At 41.1% G+C, this 20,632-nt stretch overlaps 1 protein-coding gene across 10 annotated transcripts; it reads left to right on the top strand.

The window, feature by feature from the left end:
- Nucleotides 1-1,977: 1,977 nt before the first annotated feature.
- On the top strand, nucleotides 1,978-5,445 carry RAMAC (RNA guanine-7 methyltransferase activating subunit). Of its 10 annotated transcripts, none has more exons than XM_027887058.1 (4): nucleotides 1,981-2,039; nucleotides 2,755-2,874; nucleotides 3,418-3,592; nucleotides 4,985-5,445. In XM_027887058.1, the coding sequence occupies exons 3-4, from the start codon at nucleotides 3,426-3,428 to the stop codon at nucleotides 5,172-5,174; spliced, it is 357 nt and encodes a 118-aa protein (XP_027742859.1). In that variant the 5' UTR covers nucleotides 1,981-2,039; nucleotides 2,755-2,874; nucleotides 3,418-3,425; the 3' UTR covers nucleotides 5,175-5,445. The 10 variants fall into 10 exon arrangements, with proteins under 10 accessions (XP_027742861.1, XP_027742859.1, XP_027742863.1 ...); XM_027887062.1 differs by having other exon boundaries at nucleotides 2,002-2,039; nucleotides 2,755-2,829; XM_027887061.1 differs by lacking the exon at nucleotides 1,981-2,039 and adding an exon at nucleotides 2,276-2,415 and having other exon boundaries at nucleotides 2,755-2,829.
- Nucleotides 5,446-20,632: the final 15,187 nt, after the last annotated feature.

The following is a 20,632-nucleotide window of genomic DNA, read 5'->3' as shown; positions in this document are numbered from 1 at the left end:
TCTACTTGATTATCCGTTTCTATGCTTTGTTAGTGCCTGCAAGCAATAGAGTCTCTAGCAGAGCTTGTAAAAAACCATTGCTTTCTGAAAGGGTCCTATAAAAAATCCATTTCTCATACACAGCACAAGAGACCATTTAAAAATCATTGGCTTAAGTGTTGTGGAAATTAGTCAGCACTGCGAAGACATCAGTGCTGTGGAAACAAGGCAAACGAGCAACTGGGACACCGACACCATTTCTGCTACAGGAAGGTCTTGATGCCATCAGTTGTTCAGAGGAGGGGGTCACACGGCACCCCAACATCCCAGATGCTTTAAGCAGCAAGCTGTTCTTAACCACTGTGGCATTTCACAGAGCAGCAGAAACAGCCCGGGTGGCAGCAGTACAGAGGGAGGCACAGCTGGTTGATGATGAGTTGAATATGAGTCAGAAGTGGCCTGGTAGCCAGGAGAGCCAACTCTGCCCTGGGGGGCATCAGGCAAAGCATCGCCAGCTGGGCCAGGGGGGGAACTGTCCCAGTCTGCGCTCCACCTGGGATATTGGGGCAGTTTTGGGCACTGCAAGAAAGATATTAAGGCAACAAAGATGGTGAAGGGCCTTGAGGGAAAGCTGGATGATGAGTGGCTGAGGGCACTTCGTGCGGCCTGGAGGAGACTGAGGGAGACCTCATTGCAGTTACAACTTCCTCGGGAGGGGAAGAAGAGGGGCATATACTGATCTCTTCCCTGTAGTGACCAGTGACAGGACCCAAAAGAATATCCTGAAGCTGTGTCAGGGGAGGGTTAGGTTTGATATTGGAAAGAGGTTCTTCACCCAGAGGGTGGTTGGGCACTGAACAGGCTCCCCAGGTAAGTGGTCACAGCACCAAGCCTGACAGAGTTCAAGAAGCCTTTGGACAGTGCTCTCAGGCACATGGGGATGGTGTTGTGCAGGGCTGAGTTGGACTCTGATGATCCTTGTGGGTCCCTTCCAACTCGGCATATTCTGTGATTCTTCCATTCACCTGCATAGGGCCTGGCTTAGCAACTGAGTTTTGAGGCTCACATGTAACTTCACCTGTATTAAAGGTGACAGGAATTACCACTATCTACAGCACCAGTTGGGAGTGTAAATGTGTTGCTGAAGCAGTGCCAACACAGAATTATTTTGGTTTATGCAGAATTATTTAGCTGCCAAAAGGCTTCACATCATCTTACTTTCCTCTCAAAGCAGTCAACACATCCCTAAGGTTTTTTTTAATACCAGAAGTACACTTAAATCCCATTATCAACAGCCACAGGGTTACAGCTGCAGGCACCTCGCTCACTTCACCCTTTTCAGTTGCATCTTTCAGTTAAAATCCAAACACTGAGGTGCTGGAGCGTGTCCAAAGAAGGGCAACAAGGTCTGCAGCACAAGTCCTGTGAGGAGGGACTGGGGGAGCTGGGTTTGTTCAGCCTGGAGAAAAGGAGACTTAGGGGAGACCTCATCATTCTCTACAACTCCTTGAAAGGAGGCTGTAACCAGGTGGGGGTCGGTTTCTTCTCCCTGGCAACCAGCAGTACGACAAGAGGGCACAGTGTTAAGGCGCGCCAGGGAAGGTTTAGGTTGGACGTCAGGAAGAAGTTCTTTACAGAGAGAGTGATCTGGCAGTGAAACGTGGAATGGGCTGCCCAGGGAGGTGGTGGAGTCGCCGTCCATGCAGGTGTTTAAGAAGAGACTGGATGTGGCACACTTAGTGTCATGTTCTAGCAGACAAGGTGGTGGTGTTGGGTCACAGGTTGGACTCGATGATCTCAGAGGTCTTTTCCAAACTAGTCAATTTTGTGATTTCAAGTGTCGCGTCCTTAAAACCCGCGCGGCGGGGACGGAAAGCGCCACACTAAAACCTCAACACTATTTACGCCAACGCGCTTTGTATCAAACCTTCGCCCGTCCCACCCCCAGAGCACCGCTCGGCCCGGCCCGGCCCCGCCGAGGGGCCGCCCCGGCGGGGGAAGCGGCGGGGCCCGGCCCGGAAGAGGCGGGATCTCGGCGCGGCTCCGGCGGCTGAGGCGCGGTGAGGGGCGATGGATTGGGGCGTGTGGGGGACGAGGGTAGGGGGGAGCGGCACTCGACACCCGCTGCCTCCCCGCCAGCTCTGCCCGGCCCGCCGTGAGGGGAAGGGGCTCCGGCGGGAGCCCCCCTGAGGGAGTCGGTCCGCTCCGTTGCTCGGTGCTTGGCCCGAGGGGGAGGAAGGTGGCGGGTACCCCCGTTACCGACCCGCGAGGGATGGGTGTGACATTAACAGCACAAACCGTGCGGGGAGCAGCGCCCGCTGCTCGGGAGAACCTCCAGCTCTGGGTCCCCAGGGCAGCGCTACCCCCGCACCCCGAGCTGGGATAGACTCGAGAAGCGGAGTTCCTTGGGGATGGCTTGTAATAAAAACTAACGAGGTTAGCTCATGGCAGAAAAGAGGATGAAGTCACTGGGCATCCTGCAGAAATAACTCCTACACCTGCTGCGGGGAGGTGTGCGCTGCGTCATTAGTGGAGGGGGGGCCTGCGGATGGGAGTGGGGGCGGCAGCTCCTGCACTGCCCTGGCGAGAGGGCAGCTCATCTGCGGGAGTGCGGGGCTGATTCCCTGTGAACACCTCACTTACCTGGGACTTGAGCTGCTCAGGGGTACACTGGGAAGAAGCCCAAAACTGGGCTTGGTCAGTGAGGATGTATATTTCAGCTCTTGGGGTCTAGGAGAAAAGACTTTCCGCCTTCCTTCTTTCCTTTCCTTCCAGTTTGCAAAGTGAATAGTGGTCCTGCCAGCAATTCTTTGGGAGACAGCAGAAGAGCTTAATCAGGAAGTCTAACAGGCAAAGGCTTTGAATACTCCAAATTACCTGGGCGTCGTTAAAACAGTGGGTGAGGAGCTCACTCAGTGTCTGGTATTAGGGCCAGATTTCTTCTGATGGCCAGTACCAGATAGCACCAATATCTGAAGGGCAAATGCACATATATAAAACCAAAGAAACTTAAGGCCTTAAACACAAATTGCATTAGAGAAGCATATTATGAGGTAATTTTGCATATTCTTAGGTGCTGTCCTTTCCCTGAATCGAGTTACTAACACATAAATTATAGCAAACCTGATTATTTTGCTTATCTTGCTGGCTAGGTGTATTTGTAGGCTTTCCATGATACCTTACCTTAGCAAACTTTTCAAGTTGATTGTAGTAATGTTTTTCCTGTCAAAAGTGGATTAGGAGTGGATGTGGAGTGTGTTATGAAGAAGTACTTTTTTCTGTTAATCATATATGGTGTCTGCCCAAAAATCGGCAGCTGTGTTCATCTGAATGTAACTTTGCATTGTCCTTTGTTTTCATTAAGTGGATTTTGGTAGCTATTACAACAAGAGTCATCATAGATTACTAAAGCCACTTCTGTTGTGTTCATGTTTAAAGTTTTCAGAATGACTTCCTTGGCTGACATGCCCCCGAATTATGAAACGATGTTTGCTCATCGATTCACATCAGAAGATAAAGAATACCAAGAATACCTGAAACGCCCTGCAGATCCCCCTCCTATAGTAGAAGAATGGAGAAACAGATCTGGTGGCAACCAGAGAAACAGAGATCGGTACTGATTTTTTTTAACATCTTTGTAGTTTCACAAGTGCATAGTTAAATGATCATCTTTCTCTTCTGGAAAAGTGTTTCTGGCTGAGCAGTAACACTTTTCCAGAGGAGAAAGATGGGAGTTCTGCAAAACTAAGCAGCCTATCTTCTGTTGGATGATAACTGAAGTAAAATGTGCAAAGGAACGAGCTAATAGTGTGATTTCTGGACAGCTAGCAACAGATAAACATTTAATTTGTAACCTAAATATTTGCTGTATTTTGTAAGATTAGCCTGTGGTTCTTTTATCTAGCGAAAACAACTGTAAAATCAATCATCCAATCTGTCTGGCAAGTACAATGTTACCTGCCAGAGCAAAATACTTTGAATTATTTATTCAGATGTAATTACAGCTTTCTACTGAATTTTGGACAGTAACATCTGACGTTTGAGTGACTGAAAAACAACAGTTACAGCATATAGTACATGTGGTAATATTAACACCAGCCTTTAATATAAAGTAGTTAAACTCAGTCCATCTAACAGCTGGGAAGACTTCTTAGCTAAATTTCTAAATAGGATTTGTGCCTTATCTGAAGAAAAGAAGGACAGCATTTTAACTTTTTCTCACCTTAGAAGCTTGTCATTAAGTTAAACACAGAATCAGTTTCTGTTTAAAAGAAGGTGATGAGAAAAAGGTGATTGTTTAAGGCAATGTTCTTAAAAGACTCTGTGGCTCTTTGAACTCATGAACTCTTGAATCTACACTGTGGCCATAAAGTTATCCTTGTGCAAATGTTGTTTGTGTACACTCACAACAAACAAAACAACTGTGAGCCAGCTCAAGCGTTGATAGAAATTGAGATACAGCTGAAAAGCCAAAATGTAGACTGAACAATGGCTAAATACCACTGAGAAGGTACAGTGTCTTGAGTATGGAAATCTGCAAGAGACTCTGGTGGTGGTGTTCTAGTGGTAGTATGTATTTAGGGAAGGTGCAGATCTCTGTGCTTGTTAGGTAGTTACGTTGTACTTAAACCTGCTTTGGTAAAGCTTTCAGCCATGAAGGTGCTGGAGGGAATGTGGCTTTGATATATCTACAGATGGACTTTCTGGTGGTTTTTTACATATATGGTCTGTTTGAGTCTTCTGTTCAAACTTGCAGCAGTTCACCTAATGCCTGTGAGTACTTTGTGTTAGGAAACAGACTGTCCTTAGCAAACAGGGTGTTGGGTAAGAAATTCATGACTGATTTCAGATGAATGTAGACGTGTTTTCATGAATTTGTTATTTGAGTGTATTACCAGTTAGATGACAGTTTTAATGAAAACTGTGAAATAAAAGAGTTCATTATCATTCATCTCTTTAAAACTTCATCATTTATGTCAAAACTTGATATTTCTTTTCATTGCAGGTTTCAAGATGGCAGATATTTTAGAGGGGACAGATACAACTGGCAAGGTGACTATAGATCTAATCAGAGGCCAGAAAGAGGTTGGGGCAATAACTACCAGCAGCACAGACAAGGACAATACGGCCCATCCCACTACGGACAATACGGCTACAACTCCTACAACCCGGGGCCTCGTTACCATCCCTACTGATGTACTTGGGGATTGAAAGTCCAGTAATGCTATGTAATAAATTCAGTTAGCTTTCATTTTTTTTATTTTTCCACAGTTTTATAGATAACTGAAGAATCAGTCCGTTGCTGTTTCTCTGTAGCGTGAAGTGAAAAAGGGAATTCCTGTTCTGAATAATAAAAGCGTATTATACAGAGTTTGTTTAGAATCTGTAGATTTTAGATTAAACTTCTATCTCATTCTTTTGTCTGAATATGTACTAGTACACGCCTTTTCTTCCATCACTGAGATTTCTGTCAGATTTTAGAAAACAAAACAGGTTAGGGGAGGATAGCTGTGGTTTGTGTGCAGCCTGCAGTAGTGGCACATTGCCTTAAGATAGTTCTTTTTGAAAATAACATACCATGTCTTTCTGTGGAGAGAAATTCTTAGTTTGGTTTTTGACAGAAAAGTTTAGTTTGGTTTCATATGCCTTAAAACTGAGAAGAGAGATCCTATTAGAGAAATATTTTCTGGGGTCAGCATAGTGTCTATTGACTCAATGGCTTCAGTTCATTTGCAGAATTCCTCTTAAAACATGGTCTAAAAATTGGAATAAAAAATAAGTAGTTAAATATGGCTCTTCTTGTTGTAGCAGTTTAGTGATATATAAGTTTACCTCAGAAGTGGTATCAGACTAATCTGTGTGATCTTAAATAAGTTCGGTATGTACATAACACATTTTGGAATTCCCATTTCAGTAAAGCTTTAAACCTTTGATGATATTGTGGTTTGTATAAAATACTTTGTGCATGTTATAGAAGAACTATGATCAGTACTGCTCTGTACTTTTACCTGCATGAGAAAATAGCATAAGCAGAGCAGTGTGTTATTCACTTTTTAGAATTTAAGATTTATGGGGGTTTTTTTAAGTATTGACACAATAAAGGTATAGTTCACATGTAAGGATGTTTCTGAATGTTCTGTTTTTCGAACATGCAGGATTGCAACCTTGTCACCTTGGCCAACAGCTGCACAAGGGGCAGTACTGACAGATAAGTGTTAATACTGGACAGCTGTGGGCTTAACTTAGAAGAATGGCCTACTCAGCTGCAATCAGGAGGATGAGACACATTGTGATTAATTAGAAGTCTGGAGTGTTAATCCACTATCTTACATTCTGCTATAATAGGGTCAGAGTTCTCTATTTCCCAATTTACGTGATAAGCTAATTTGTATCAGGAGAGCAGTGCATGTCTTTGTACTTGACATTTTCTTCAGCTGCTGTACAGAAACACAGACCCATCCCTGCTGACTGCTGTAAAAGTCACGGCATTATGTGATAAGGAGCACAAATTAGGGCATCTTAATTTAAAGACAAAGTATAGAAGTCAAAAGCACAGTCCCCCAGCTCATCAGATGCTTTTAAGAGCTAAAGAATGTGTTTACTGTTGATCTTAGAAGCTCTCACTGTATGCAGCTTCTACATTGCTATACAAAAGCTGACACAAGTGTTTTCACCTACCTAAGTATTTTTCTGCTTTTTGATATAACACTGTTTTAATATGCTATTCCCTGAAGTATTTGCCTCAAATTCAGAAGTCTTTTCATGAGAGGTTTGTTTTTCCTTTAAGGAGTTCCACTGGATGAAATGCACCCTTTTAACCCTCATTAATATAGAAGAGCCTTTACAAAGGGAAATACAAAATCACGTTCTTACCTGTGCACTATGGAGAACCTGCAGGTTGGTACAGTGGAATTCCCCTTTTAATGCAGAATTAACACGAAGTGCCAAATCCTCCTGACTCCAGGAAGGGACTGCATGTCTTTCTGCAAAGAGCTTGACACTACCAGCTATGCCACGGAAGTCAGGCTGTGCCAGGATGTTCTTCTTCCTTACCATCTGGAGTAGCATCTCAGGTTGAAATAAAACCCAGCAGAAGGAACAGATTCTGTTTCATCTGTTGCCTTTCCTCAAGCCCCAAAACTATTTTATATTATTTTTATTATTTTTCAGCTAGTGAATGAAGAGTCCTAGAGTGATTTTGGTTGGAAGGGACCTTAAAGATCAACTAGTTCCAACCCTCTGCCACAGGCACGTACACCTTCCACTGTCCCAGGTTGCTCAAAGCCCCATCCAACCTGGCCTTGAACACTTCCAGGGATGGGGCACAACTTCTCTGAACAACCTGTGCCAGTGTTTCACCACTCTCACAGTAAAGAATTTCTTCCTAATACTGTCTAAAGCTGCCCTCTTTCAGTTTGAAGCCTGTCACTACATGTCCCTTGTTTAAGTCCCCATGTCACTACATGTCCTTGTTAAAGGTGCTGTAAGGTCTCCCCAGCTTCTTGTCCTGGCTGAACATCCCCAGCTCTCTCAGCCCATCCTCATGATGGCATGGTGAAGCACTCCTCCAGCCAAGCATTCCAAAAAATGGAATGTGGTGTAGTATTCCAGAAAATGGCAAATCCGATCTACAACACTGCGGCTGAGCTGTAGAAGCAGATAGATCAGGATGGTCTAGGTGGAAGTAGTTCTGAATTACAATCACACATTTTACAGTCTCTGAGTTTCTTGACTATGAGACCAGGACAGAGATAGGCCACTGCAGCTTCCCAGCTTATGATTTTACATTCTTGACTCCATCTGCCTTACCAGTAGACCTCTCAATTCAACTTTAAGGGCTTGTATTATTTATAAAACTCTTCCTTGGAACAATTATGGCAAGAGTCTAATTTCAGGGGATGTAGGGAGGGGAAAGAGTACATTGCTAAATAAAGGCATGTCTTGCACCAGACAGAAAGGTAAATAGAATTCAAGATATATTACCTCAGTTTCCACTTCAGTGACTTAGTATTTATGATAAAGTCCAAGCTAAATAAAACCAGTTAAGTATTGCCTGCAGTGTTACAGATGACAATACTGAAGATGAGTAACTCTAACATTTGCAATTTCGAACACTACAGAAATTGTTTGCTTTAACTATGCTGAAGATTGCAGGGTAAACATTAAAATTCAGTGTCTGGAATCTGACTTTAAGAGATCTCTTCCATCTGACATTTGCTCAGACATCATTATTATCATGAATAAAACAAAGATAAAGGGTTATGTATTAAAAAATGACTGCCACATTACCAAGAGTGTTAACGGAAAGTTATGAATAGGGCTTTGCAGCAGTTCTAAATCCATTCCTGAACACATACAGCAATTTTGCATGGATTATTAATTGATACTGAAGAATAATCATGCTAAATTACAGGTGCTGTGGCAAACAACTAAGAAAACTCAATGACTTCCATACAATTTCTTAACTAGCATTTTAAAAAATGCTAAAGGCTTTCAAATCACAGCTAAGCCCCTAGATACTTGAAGACAAAAGAAACTGCACAATAAAAAAAAAAAACAACAGTGTGATTTGTGAAATCCAGTTTTATAGGTTTTCAATGCTATTCAACCTTTATTTTATCCTGTCTCTGCAGCTGGGAATAGAAATGTGCAGATGTGCTTCGAAAGATTAGTTAGAAACTGAACTACTTTCAAGAAGCTCTCTAGTAGATATTTCAGACTGGGAACACAAATGATTCTGATCCACAGGGACTCAGCCTTATAATTACTGACTTTAAGTTCTACAGAGTCAAGAGACTCTCTAACATATAGAGCCATCCTTCCACCTCCTCTACTTTGCCTGTCCCTTCTGAAGAGCTCGTAGCCATCCATGGCAGCACTCCATGACATTACATGACAAATGTAATTTGTGATATAAATATAATCAAATATAATCAATATAATCCTAGAACAAGAAAGATATTTAATCTATGTTTAAATATATTTTAGTATCTTGCAGGAGTTATTTGTTTGAATATATTTAAACTCATACAATTTATTTGCTAAGAAATATTCTGCTTAACCAAGAAACATGTCCACATTTTCTTCTTATATTGAGATGCAAGGAAAAAGGGGTTTTGTATCAAATTAAATGGAAGATTTTACCTGCCACCAGCCTTATTCCTTATGAAAAACAAAAATCTGTGAATTATGCAACTCTGGAGAATTTTGCTGGATGGCCCAATTGCACAGTCACACCTTCTCTAACTCTGAAAAACAAAAGGGGTGGGAACATGAAGCACGAAGGAACAGAAAACAGGACTGTTGCCTACAGCAGCTACTGACTGCCCTGGGAGCAGTTTAACAAAACTGCATCTCCCTTGCCTTTCATTTGCCAATCAGGAGAAATTACTGTAATCTGTCCCCTTGTCCCTGTATGTTAGAAGAGAGCTGCATAACCCTGCTTGAATTATGCACAGTGCTGATACTCTAATGCCCAGGAGCTAAGCAAGATTATAGGGCAGATCAGGTTTCCCTGAAAGCACCTAGAAAAAAATGCAGCCTGATTCGAGACACACGGAGGTAAATCAGGAGATCAAAACTGAATCCAGCGGCTCCAGCACTGCCAGGAGAGCTGATGGCAACGGTACTGTGGTGGTGCACAATCATTTTGCCTCTCAAGAGGCTTATTTTTTGATTAGGCCCTGCAGGCTGGAATGTATTTTTGTGTTTACCATGGCCTATATTTTTCTTCAGAAAGCCTGGATTGCACTTAGTGGTTGTCAGTCCTCATTTGCTTGTGTGAAACAGCAACGCCAAAGTGTTACTTCTACAGAGCTCACCCCTGACTTTCCAAGTACCCTGCCCTGTTAAAATGCAAATGTATTACAAAAGATGGTGGAAGTTGCTAATAACTATGTTTTACTCCAACTCTAATAAACACACAACAGGGTAAATCATATCAGTGCTTACCTTCTGTGTTATTTGTGACTAGCACAAAAACAAATTACTGTTGTCTTTATCCTAACACAGAGACCTTTTTTTTTTTCAAATCATATTTCAACAGCTGGATGACTCCACAAGTATGGTCTGCCTTCTATTTTCTCTTCTTTTTGTTGCATATTGTATAATTCAAATTTCACTTCATTAATAAAAGATGTCTCAATAACAAGGATCAAAGCTGCTCCTGCTCATTGTTTGAAGAAAAAATGTCTATTCAAGAGACGAGTTAAAGTCAGGAAAATAACAGAGCTATTTGTTATACAACTACAAAAATAATGAAGGCTCAACCTCATCCATTAAAAAAATATTCTTCAAGGATTTAAGCAGCATCTTCAAACCAAAACATGTAACATGTTAAAAAATGATTAAGACACCAAGCTTTTTAAATGCTCTGGTTCTATGTGAGAAAAGACAATTTGGTATTTATATATTCACATAAATTACTTAACATTATAATCAGTACTGTTGAGATAAAGGTTAAAAGCCCAAGCACACTGCAAGATGTTTCACACTGCTTTTGGCCAGGTTTAGAAAGTGAATGCTTTTTGTCCAAAGTCATGTCTGAAGTTTATTTCTGAAGAAATGCTTGAAATTATACATTTTTCTATTGAAAATGTGCTCAAAGAAAATAAAGTAACAGTAATAACTGCCAAAACTAACCAGCGCCAAATAATTACATGTTCTTTTTACATAACAAGAAAATTATTTTTTTCCATAGCAAAGGCCTGGTTTTCAGTCATCGTGTCCTGTTGATTTACAAGTCCCACTGAGATCTAAACCGAAGTATGTTTGAGAATACTGCTTCAGTGGTTTTAATGGTATGAGCATTTAAATACAGCATAGCAAACCTCTGGAGCTTAGATCAGTTTAGTGCAAGAGCTCTGTGGGGCCACACATTCCTCTCAGGTCAAGCTCATATTACTCAGTTACAAGCCACACACTTGGAACACTCACTCTGAAGGGAGCTGATGGAGCACCAAGCCTGGGGTACCCATCTGCTCCTCTAAACCCCAGCTACAGCTAAACTCCTGTAAGAATGTAAAGGAGCTTTACCTTAAATTGCCAACATAGGCAAATCCTATTTCTCCATCCCTGCAGCTCAGAGGATGCTTCCATCAGAAGAATTAATTTTATTTTTCTTATGTTCTAAGAGAAGATGGGAATGGAAGGGTACATTGTACAGCCCTGGCAGTGAATGGAAGGAACATGGCTGAGCTAAAGGATTGTTTCATGGTTACTTCCTCATGTATCCTGAAGAGGAGAGTAAGTGTTAAGATTTGACTGTTGGTCATCGACTGACTTTATGGCTACACCACAGCCTGGGGGGAAGGAAACAAAAGAATCACAAAACGAAAAAAATAAAAAGGAAAAAAGATAAATTCCTTTCTTCACAGACTCCAGGGACCTCCCATCACAGAACAAGCCTGCAGAATACAGAATCTGGAAGCAGTTAAGCAGCTGGTTCATTACACCGGCAGAGTTTAAGTCCTTAAGTAAGGTGGACAGATGCAAGGGACAATAAACAAATCGCTATTTATCACATATCCTGCAGTCTGGGTAAATCCAATTGAACAACCTCTCTAGACCTTACCAGCAGGATTTTAGTTTTCAGAGACAAAATGGATTTAATGCCTGGTAATAAAAGGTCAGCCTAATCTTACTTCACACCTGCATTAGACTACTGAGCTAAATTTTTTTTTTAATCTGATACTGCTTTTACTCTCTCCTTCCTATCCAGGCACCAGGCTGCTTATTTCAGATATATCTGTTTTACTAGTTCTTCATATTCTTGAGCACTTCTGAAGACAACACCTTTTAAAGCTACTTTAAAATTCTAAAAAGACAATTTTGCCACAGTTCCAGTCATGCTTCCTGAACTAAAAAGAAAGCGAAAAGGATGTTTTCAAAAATAGAACCAGACATGTGTGTTACATGCTCAGCTACAAATCACATTTAATGCTTTTGTGTCTCAGCTTCCATCTGTAAAATTGTGGTTGTCTGCCCTGTTTTCCTCCTCTGTGCTCTGCATTTTGGCTACAAAACCTACCAGGCGGGGGCTACTCCACGTAAAGCATAGGTATGGTGTATAAATTTCAGCTGGGGTCTGATGTCCCAGCACAATGCTTTAGAAACATTCTGGTCAGCAAATTAATTTGTTTGCTGACTTTTAAATATTTTTTTTACTAAACTCAACAATACTATGAAGGCAGTGGCTTGATTTAAACACTGTCTTTATGTCACTCCGTAGTTATATATGGCATATATGTCTGGGATTCTGTGCCCCAAGGAAGCTCCCAAAGCAAGACCTACACTAAACAATAAGTGATTCTAATGCTATGGGTGTAGTAGAAAAGACCTTACAAATTTTAAGTAGCATAAAGGCAGCCTCATCACAGCTAAGTAATCCATGTGTAATCCAATTTGATAGTTAACACTGAATTTTATAGAGGTGAATTAAAAAAGAGAGGGCAATCTATGCAAACTGGATTCCACATCAATAAAACTTGTGACAGTTACTGTATTGAATGTGCTATTCATGTATATTTAATTGATTTTATAAACATTCTCACACACACCATACAATCATTGCAAGGGTGAGCAAAATTCCAGTCTTGTAAGTATTACAGTGCTTGCTTTTTTTAAAAAAAAAACAACTAGATGCAAAAATGTTAATGCAAACAACTAGAATTACATAGTTAAACATCTGAGTTTCAAAAAACATAAAAGGTAAAGTTGTTCTTTGCACCGACAGCAAAAGAAAAGAAAATACAGTGGTGAGGGGAAGAGTGGATGGGTCAGCTGTGATGGAAGAGGGGATGCAGGAAAAGGAGTAAGAAGAGCGATAGAGCAGCCATTGCAACCAGTGTGCCTTATTAGAAATAAAAAATCTTGTTCTAGAGGAGTCTATTGAAAGGTCAGTGTCCTTAGTAGCTGAGAAGATGAAATCATCTGACTGAAGATAAAATACAAATCTATTTACAAGCCATTTGTGATTGATGAGAACTGGAAGACAAAGAAGGCATCACAGACCGTTGGCAAGAGAATTCCTCCATATGGCATCTATTTCTCATTAATGCTCTGGGGGAGGATCCTAGACATCCCAGCAGGTCCCGTCGTGACTTTGGATTCAAAGCTGTCCACACACTCAGCTGCTCCCTGGCTCAACTCCACCTTTGCTGCACATGCATAAGGCACACAGCAGTGCCACAGGACATGGGCTGCTGAGTGGCTTCTGACTGTTAATTTCTGTCTCTTTAGATCACACCTCCCATACAATGGTTTGAAAGGTAGAAACCCATCTGTAACCAAGACATGGCTCAGAAAACCTTCTCAGGCTCTTCACATTTTTTGCTACTAGTATAGCAACTTAAAGGATTGCTACAAAGCACTAAGAATTGTAACACACAAAAAAAAGAAAGGTAATCTTAACAAGTGAGGGTCAACTAATTTTTGATTATTCCCAAAGTGAGTATCAAGACAACCAAAATGTCAATTCTGAGTTAAAACCACATCAAATATCTGCATCTTGTTTTCATTTACCAAAAATTGAGCATGGCTTTAAAAGAGTGTCTTATCTAAATGGAAAATTCTTTACTCCCTGTCCATCACTAGCCTCTCTCACTCTACTTGTTGAGATGCCTCCATACCATCATCCCATCCCTTCATACACAGAACAGTTGTAGTTGGGCTTGGGGTTATTTGCCCAATCCAATTTTAGATGAATCGAGGGACAGATTTTCCACACTTCCCTCTGAAATCTATTCTCTGAACCTCTGGAGCTCATTGCCAATTCCTTCTTTCTTAACTGGAAGCTATTTTTCCTCTCTACTGTTTAGCATCAGCTATGGATTGGTTATTTTGAGACAGCTTTATTGTGGAACAGCATGTGGCAGTGACCTTATAGTATTTTTGTCTGCACCACTTAGAATAAAAGCAGCCTATTCAGAGATCTCAGCTGAGCTCAGGAGAGTCCAGGATCCTTACAGCATCTACCAAAATCTCCACTGAACACTCCTACTATAGTTTGCAGGAGGCAAGTGGAGCTTAATATGGCAGTCTCAGGGAACTACACAAGAGTGCCTCAGCTTCAACAGATGAGAGGAGCTTATTAAACAAAAGAAGATTACTGTAGGTAATAAAAATCACTGACACCTCACTAGGCATTGTCTGGGTTAACACAGATGGGGTGGAGAACACTTGAAAACAAGAAAAACAAAGCATAGAATTAACTTGAATTCCTATGGATTAAGCTGCTAAATAAACCACATTTTTTTCTGTGAGCATAACAGATGTAAATATATAGGAGCAGTCAGTCCACTGCACCTGCTGAGAACCTAAACAAATGTTACAATGCATGAAGGAACTTGTGCGTGTAACATCTGCATCACAACCAGGGTGGGGAAGGGCCACGCTGGGTCTGCTGCTGCCAAGGCTGGCAGTGCCCTGCGTGTCCCTGTGACATTGCCAGCCTGCAGGCAAAGCTGGAGAGTGCACAATTTGGGAACAGGGCTGATTATCTGCCAGCAGCTGATAAGCTGCAGCTTCCCATGCAGTAACAGCAAGGCCTTATGTTTTAGGTAGCAAAACACTATAGTGGAATCACTGATCTGTAGTTATGATTTTATTTAATTCAGACAATTGTTTACTTTGTGTCCACATCTTACTCCATTTCCAAGTCAAATTAGCACATCACTTCGGGTTAAGATAAGCAATACATCCTGAATACTGATACAGGCCAGAATGTGATTATACTAAACTCAGTTTATAAATCTTCTTCATTGGCTCTTTGTCAGAAAACTGCACTATACACAAAAGGAAACAAAGGAATAAACCAAAGATAGTGTATTTAAGGAACAATTAAAATGGTATTTTAATTCACATTTGTAGCCTTCTAAAAGCCTTCAAATTTATATGGCTTTAAATGATAATGATTTTGATAAAAAACATTTTTTCCTCTGTGAAAGGTATTAACAGGAAATTGAGAAGCTGAAGGAAAATGAAATTGCATTTTTCACACTTGTGATGAGCCCATTCTAACTGCAGTGGGAGAGGTATTTATCATTCATAGCCTGTCCTCCTCTTTGGATGCTGTCTTCCAATTTGGACTGGAAGCACTGCATGTTAGAGGATCATTAACCAGGGTCATGTATATCATCTCTCCCCCACAAATGAACACTGTAAACACTGCAACAGCCACAGAGACTGTATAATCAGGGCCCAATGTAGACTTCGTGGCTCACACAAGACAAAGTAGACAGACTGAACTACATGAAAGAAAACTCTTGTTCCCTAAGACATAACCATCCCAAAGCAAGGGCATGGCAAGGGCCTCACAGCCCTTGGAGCTGGTCCATCTCGAGTGCAAAACACAGAACCTACAAAGACACCTCTGGCCCTGAGGGACTTGCCACCAAGTCTTAGCCCAACCAACACTATTACCTGACTTCCAGATGGACAGTGTTCTTATCCCTTGGATTACACAAAGTTTCAAGCACACGACAGGAGCTTTACCCTGTGAACACATTATGAAAGAAGACGGGAGGTAAATACCACCTTACACGAACCATGATGTAGGGACAGTATTGTTTCATGGAGCCAAGGTCTGGGCCATAGAACTGTGTCACATACTGCTTTCACATCTGCACACCCCAAGAAAGTTTGAAATAGTGTCATAACACTGGCTGCATAGATTTATAAAGCAATCAGATCCCATGGTGAGAGGTATAGAGGTACATGGAAGAATTGCATTCTTCACAGTTATGTTCCTGTCTCTGGGCACTAAATGCAGTATCTCTGACTACTAAATGCAGCCAGACACAATGCACTACTAAAATTACAGGAAACTAATGTTTGAAACTGAATTTGTTCCTAGTTAGTTTCTCCCACAGACACCTGTTCTTCAAATGGCGCTCTTGACCCCTGGCATTTTGGAAATCACTTTAGGTTCCTCTTTCTGACATAAAAGAGGGGAATGCAATGCCTGCAATAGTGAAGGGAGCAAGATTTTTGTCTACTTCCAGGAGTCTCATGATCTACTTTTAAATCTTTTTTCCATTACTATTTAATGGTATTATAATTACTGTTAGTCTCTAGTGTTCAGAATAATCACAAAACAAATACAACCTTGATTATGCACTTATTATTATTTGTATTATAGTGACAACAAGAGGCTTTGAGCTTTACTAGAGGAACAGAGGAATGTGCATCTCCATGAAACCACATCTAATCTAGAATGAGAATTTGTAGGTTACTACAAACAGAAAAAAAATGGGGGGAAGGGACAAAACACAGAGGCTGCTATATCTAGTTTATATGCTCTTATTAGCTTACTTTAGAAGTCTGGCATTTTTCTTTCAAAAAGGTTCTATCCTTCACAAAACTGGACACATATAGATATAAGATAGCATAAGACTTATGACCAGCAGACCTATTCTCTACAGTTGGCTCAAATCTTATTGTTTAGGACAAGTTCTTCTCTAAAATCCTTACATGCAGCCATCTCCCTCCTGCCACCCCAACACTCATGACAGTCTTGATAGCTTATTCTCTTGTGCCAACCCTGCCTCCAGTCACACTTTTTTGTTGCAAATAAGAAGTCACAGATTTATTTATCCTCTAAAATTGTGGGCTGTATTTATCCTCTAAAATTGAGCAGGCATGTAGCAGTAGACCAAAGGCTCCTTTGTGAAGAAAACATACAGTTTGGAAGACACATAGACGGTTGTCTTTTCTGCTCAGTGCTGTTCACAGACAGCAAAGCAAAGGAAAGTAAGTGTTTGATTTACTCTCTCACACACCACACTATCCAGTGAGGCAGTTAATTAGAAGACCTGATTTAAAGCATTCCCCAATAATTTCACTTAAACCATGAAGTGTCACCCTCTTTTGGTATTTGTACTTTCGCAACACTGAAAATCTATACAGCAGAGGGGCTAGGTCTGAAATTCAGAGATGAAAGGTACCAATGATGGGTACGAATTTCTCCAAGTTCAAATTTGTCTTTAATTAGAGTCTTAATGCTTTCTTTTCTGACACAGAAATAGAAGAACACGTCTCATATTTTGGCACAATTTTAACACAGTCCACAGTTCTCTTCCCCTTTCAGAGCCAACTCACTGTATCCACCAACCTGAATGAGCACTTCTGGCTGCAGCTCCTGCTGCCAAAGGCTGGAGGTTGGGCTCCCAGGGCTGCCAATTCAGCAGAATGGAAACCTGTGGGAGATCTCACAATACTTTGGACAAAGCTCTGCAGATAAGACAGGACCCTGGGAGCTGCAGTTGGCTGAGTCCAGTGTCAAAGAGACGTGCCGGCCTCTCACAGCAATTACAAAGTGTTAGTCCTGCCCTGCTGTGAGGGGTAATTGTTCAGTCACCAAAATGAAAAAATACTGGCAAGATGTGGCTGCCTTTGTAGAATCAATTTACTTAAATGAGACAGGAAGGCAGAATAGATAAGAAGATATTCACAAGCAGCTCACCAACCTTTCCATCTGAATTTGTATTTTAACCCAACACCAACCACATCAATTGATGCTCTTTCCATATTATGTATTTATGACCCTCACATGAACCTATAATTTCAGAAGATTAATCTTTCCTTCCAGAACATTTCAGACTGGCATTTAAGAGCTCAGGATTCACACCAAGAGGGCCATAGGTAATCTAATTTTCCCACCTAGATTCACAGATTGCAAGTAAAAAATAACTGTGAAAGTTATATTGCAAATTATTAGATTTACAGTCTATGAAAACCTAACAGTTTTTTCCCCCACTCTGATTTGAGTGCTAAACAGCAGGGCAGGTGCCATAAAACATCCAGAGTCTATCACACCCTCTATTCTGTGCATCGTCCTTCCCAGCAGAGCTTAGAAGGACATGCAGCAAATACTTCCAAGAAGCCAAGCAAATTTGCTCCTAGCCCAATAAATTAGGCCTTAATTAATCAAATTGTTCCCTCTCCTTCCTCTCCCACTCCCCATGTTTTATTGTCTTTATTTTTGGATTGGAGTAGTTCCCCTATTATGCAAAACCAGGAATCAAACAAACAAGGTCTGTTTCATCTGAGAGTTTAATCAAGGTACCTCACACTGGATAACCATAGGGTAAAGCCTAAAACCCAGCCTGAAAATGAATTAATAGGAATTGCTTATTTAAGTTTATAAGTCCTAGTGTGTAAAACTCGGAGCACTTCACTGAAGTCCTCCCCAGGTAAAAAGACCAAAAGACTGAAGTGAGCAGAAATCACACACAGTTCAGAAACCAAAGGTTTTCTATAGAAAAGGTTGTTAAACACCATTTTCCAGAAAACATGCTCTAGTGGAACTTTTCTTCACAGCCTTGTGACATGAAGAGTGGCACAGAAAATCTTCTGTTTCTTGTGGAGGCCTCCCTTACAGGCAGATCAGAGGAAAAAAAAGTACCTTCAGATTTGCAATGGTAACCCCATTAAACTGGCAGAAAGGCTTGTGGCAAGCTGTGGTATTTCACTTTTTTTTTTTGTCTTTAAGTGTACCAACACCTCTTAGAGACTCACTTAACTTATTTTTGCATATTTAAGATTCATATACTTTTCAGACTACTGCAAGTTGTCTTTAATTAGATATTACACCTTCTCTGCTTTTACATACACTGGTATCAGGGTACTGAAAGATAGGCCTTGCCTTGCATCCACAATTTAAAAACAGCTATAGTCAAATTAGAGTTTTCAAATGTTCTCTTTTTACATTTATCCTTTGCCAGAAATATTGCCTGGCACATTATTAAATAAAGAAAAAAATTTATTCCAGCTGCTACGTGACAGCAATCACAGCAAACAGCAGAAGTGACACACTTTGAAAACATCATTATAAGCTGATCATCTTTTAAAAATATTTAACAAAAAGCTCCTGGGTCTGCTTTAGCAGCTGAATCTGAACTCAGCAAGGAAGTGACTGAGCAGAATCAGACATTCTCATTAAGTGAAATTAGTCAAGTGCAATTTTCCTGGCTGGTTCCCCCTATGTATTAGCATTTATATTCAGCCAGTGATGAGCTTAATCGGGTTTTCTGAACAAAAAGAAAAAATCTCCCCCAAACCCATAAACTATCAGGTTTATTAGTAACAGTTTCCACTTCCATTGTAAAAAGGCAGTTAAGAAACTGAAGAAAATTGTCTGTTCAGAAGTGTATCCCAGTAGCTAACAGCAATCTTTCCTCATAGCAGGAACATGACCTCACATATGTGCTGCCTGATTGCTGTCAGATTCACTGAAAACAAAAGGAGACATTTCATTAAAGGGCAAATGCCAGGAGGCTACATAGGGCTGCTACAGGGCCTCAATGGAAGGGGCAGGTTTGCCCTCTGATTGCAGAGATTGTATCACAAAGTCTTTTCCCTCCTTGCACAATTAATGCATCTCAAAGAGCTGTCGGTGCCCAAAACACAGAAAAAGAAATGCAGTGGCATCTAAGGAGATAAGAGTCAGCACCACAGCTGATGTGACAAATAAAGAGCAGAAACAACCCCAGAGAGCCTGGTCCTGCTGGAGGGCACTTCCCTGAAACAACAGCAGCAGAACTGAACATGAGAGGCAGCAAGAGGGCACAGGAACCCAGGACCCAGATGTGGCAGGAAGGTGGCTGAGCATGTGTGGTCATATCACTACAAAATGTAAGCCCACAGACCTGAACAACAGAAGAGAAGCAAAAAACTTTGTAGATTTTTTTTAAGACAAGCTATGGGAAGTAGTACTGGTAAAAACCAAAAATGGTTCCATAGAAATAGCGTGTTTTATAAAATTCAAAGTAGCAATGCCCATGACAGACAGCTGGGCACCAAGTATGTCCTAAAATGCACTTGGAGCTCTGAAATTTGTTATAAATTATACCTCAATGCATCCTGGTTTGCAAAGCACTACAGCAACAAAACCTGGCCAAAGGAACAGCATGCTGCAGCCCCTCCCATGTGCACTGCACACCTACTAGGTGTTAGAAAAAAGGCAACTTACTGACAATCACCCCAGAGTTACAGTTTGTAACTCCAGTTATTATCTTAAGGCAGACAACTGCTTTATCTGAGTAGCATGAAATGAGGTTTTGACCCCTCTGTTGTTCCTTTTTTTTTCCTCTTGGGTCTATGGTTAACTGCTCTCTTTACAGCACCTTTCTGTAGTGACCAACTGCTAAATTGATACTCAATACATTTCCCTTTCCACCTGCCATGCTTCAGATTTGAAAACTCAAAATATTATTTAAACATTTCAAAAACTTACCCTCAGGCTGTAGTAAGATGGTGTGGTGGACTACTTCATCACTCCAACTTCCCCAGCACTTGAAACAATGCAAGGCCAAATAAATGCTGCCTTTATAAATGAAAGTAAATTCTTCTGGCTCAGTAACAATTACTTGAAAAGCTAATATATAAGGACCAGAAAGAAATGAATTCCCAGTACCTCAGCAAGTATCACACTCCTCCTTTCAGGCAAGTATTTAATTTCTTCAGCAGCTGTTTGACTGTTTACTGTGCCTCAGTTATATTAACAGCACCTTGCCCCAAGTGCAGCCCCTTCCTAGAAAATAATAACCAGGACAGGTTTTACATGAGGGCAAAGCACTGTGTTCCCCACAGGAGACAGGGGAGCTTATTTTTATAACAGTCAATATGGCAATGAATCATCCTTCCAAGATAAAGA

Source organism: Empidonax traillii, unplaced genomic scaffold (assembly GCF_003031625.1).
Source record: "Empidonax traillii isolate 1590-97213 ecotype Southwest subspecies unplaced genomic scaffold, ASM303162v1 scaffold201:size1909950, whole genome shotgun sequence".
Classification (NCBI taxonomy): domain Eukaryota; kingdom Metazoa; phylum Chordata; class Aves; order Passeriformes; family Tyrannidae; genus Empidonax; species Empidonax traillii.
This window is presented reverse-complemented; position numbering and strand designations above follow the sequence as displayed.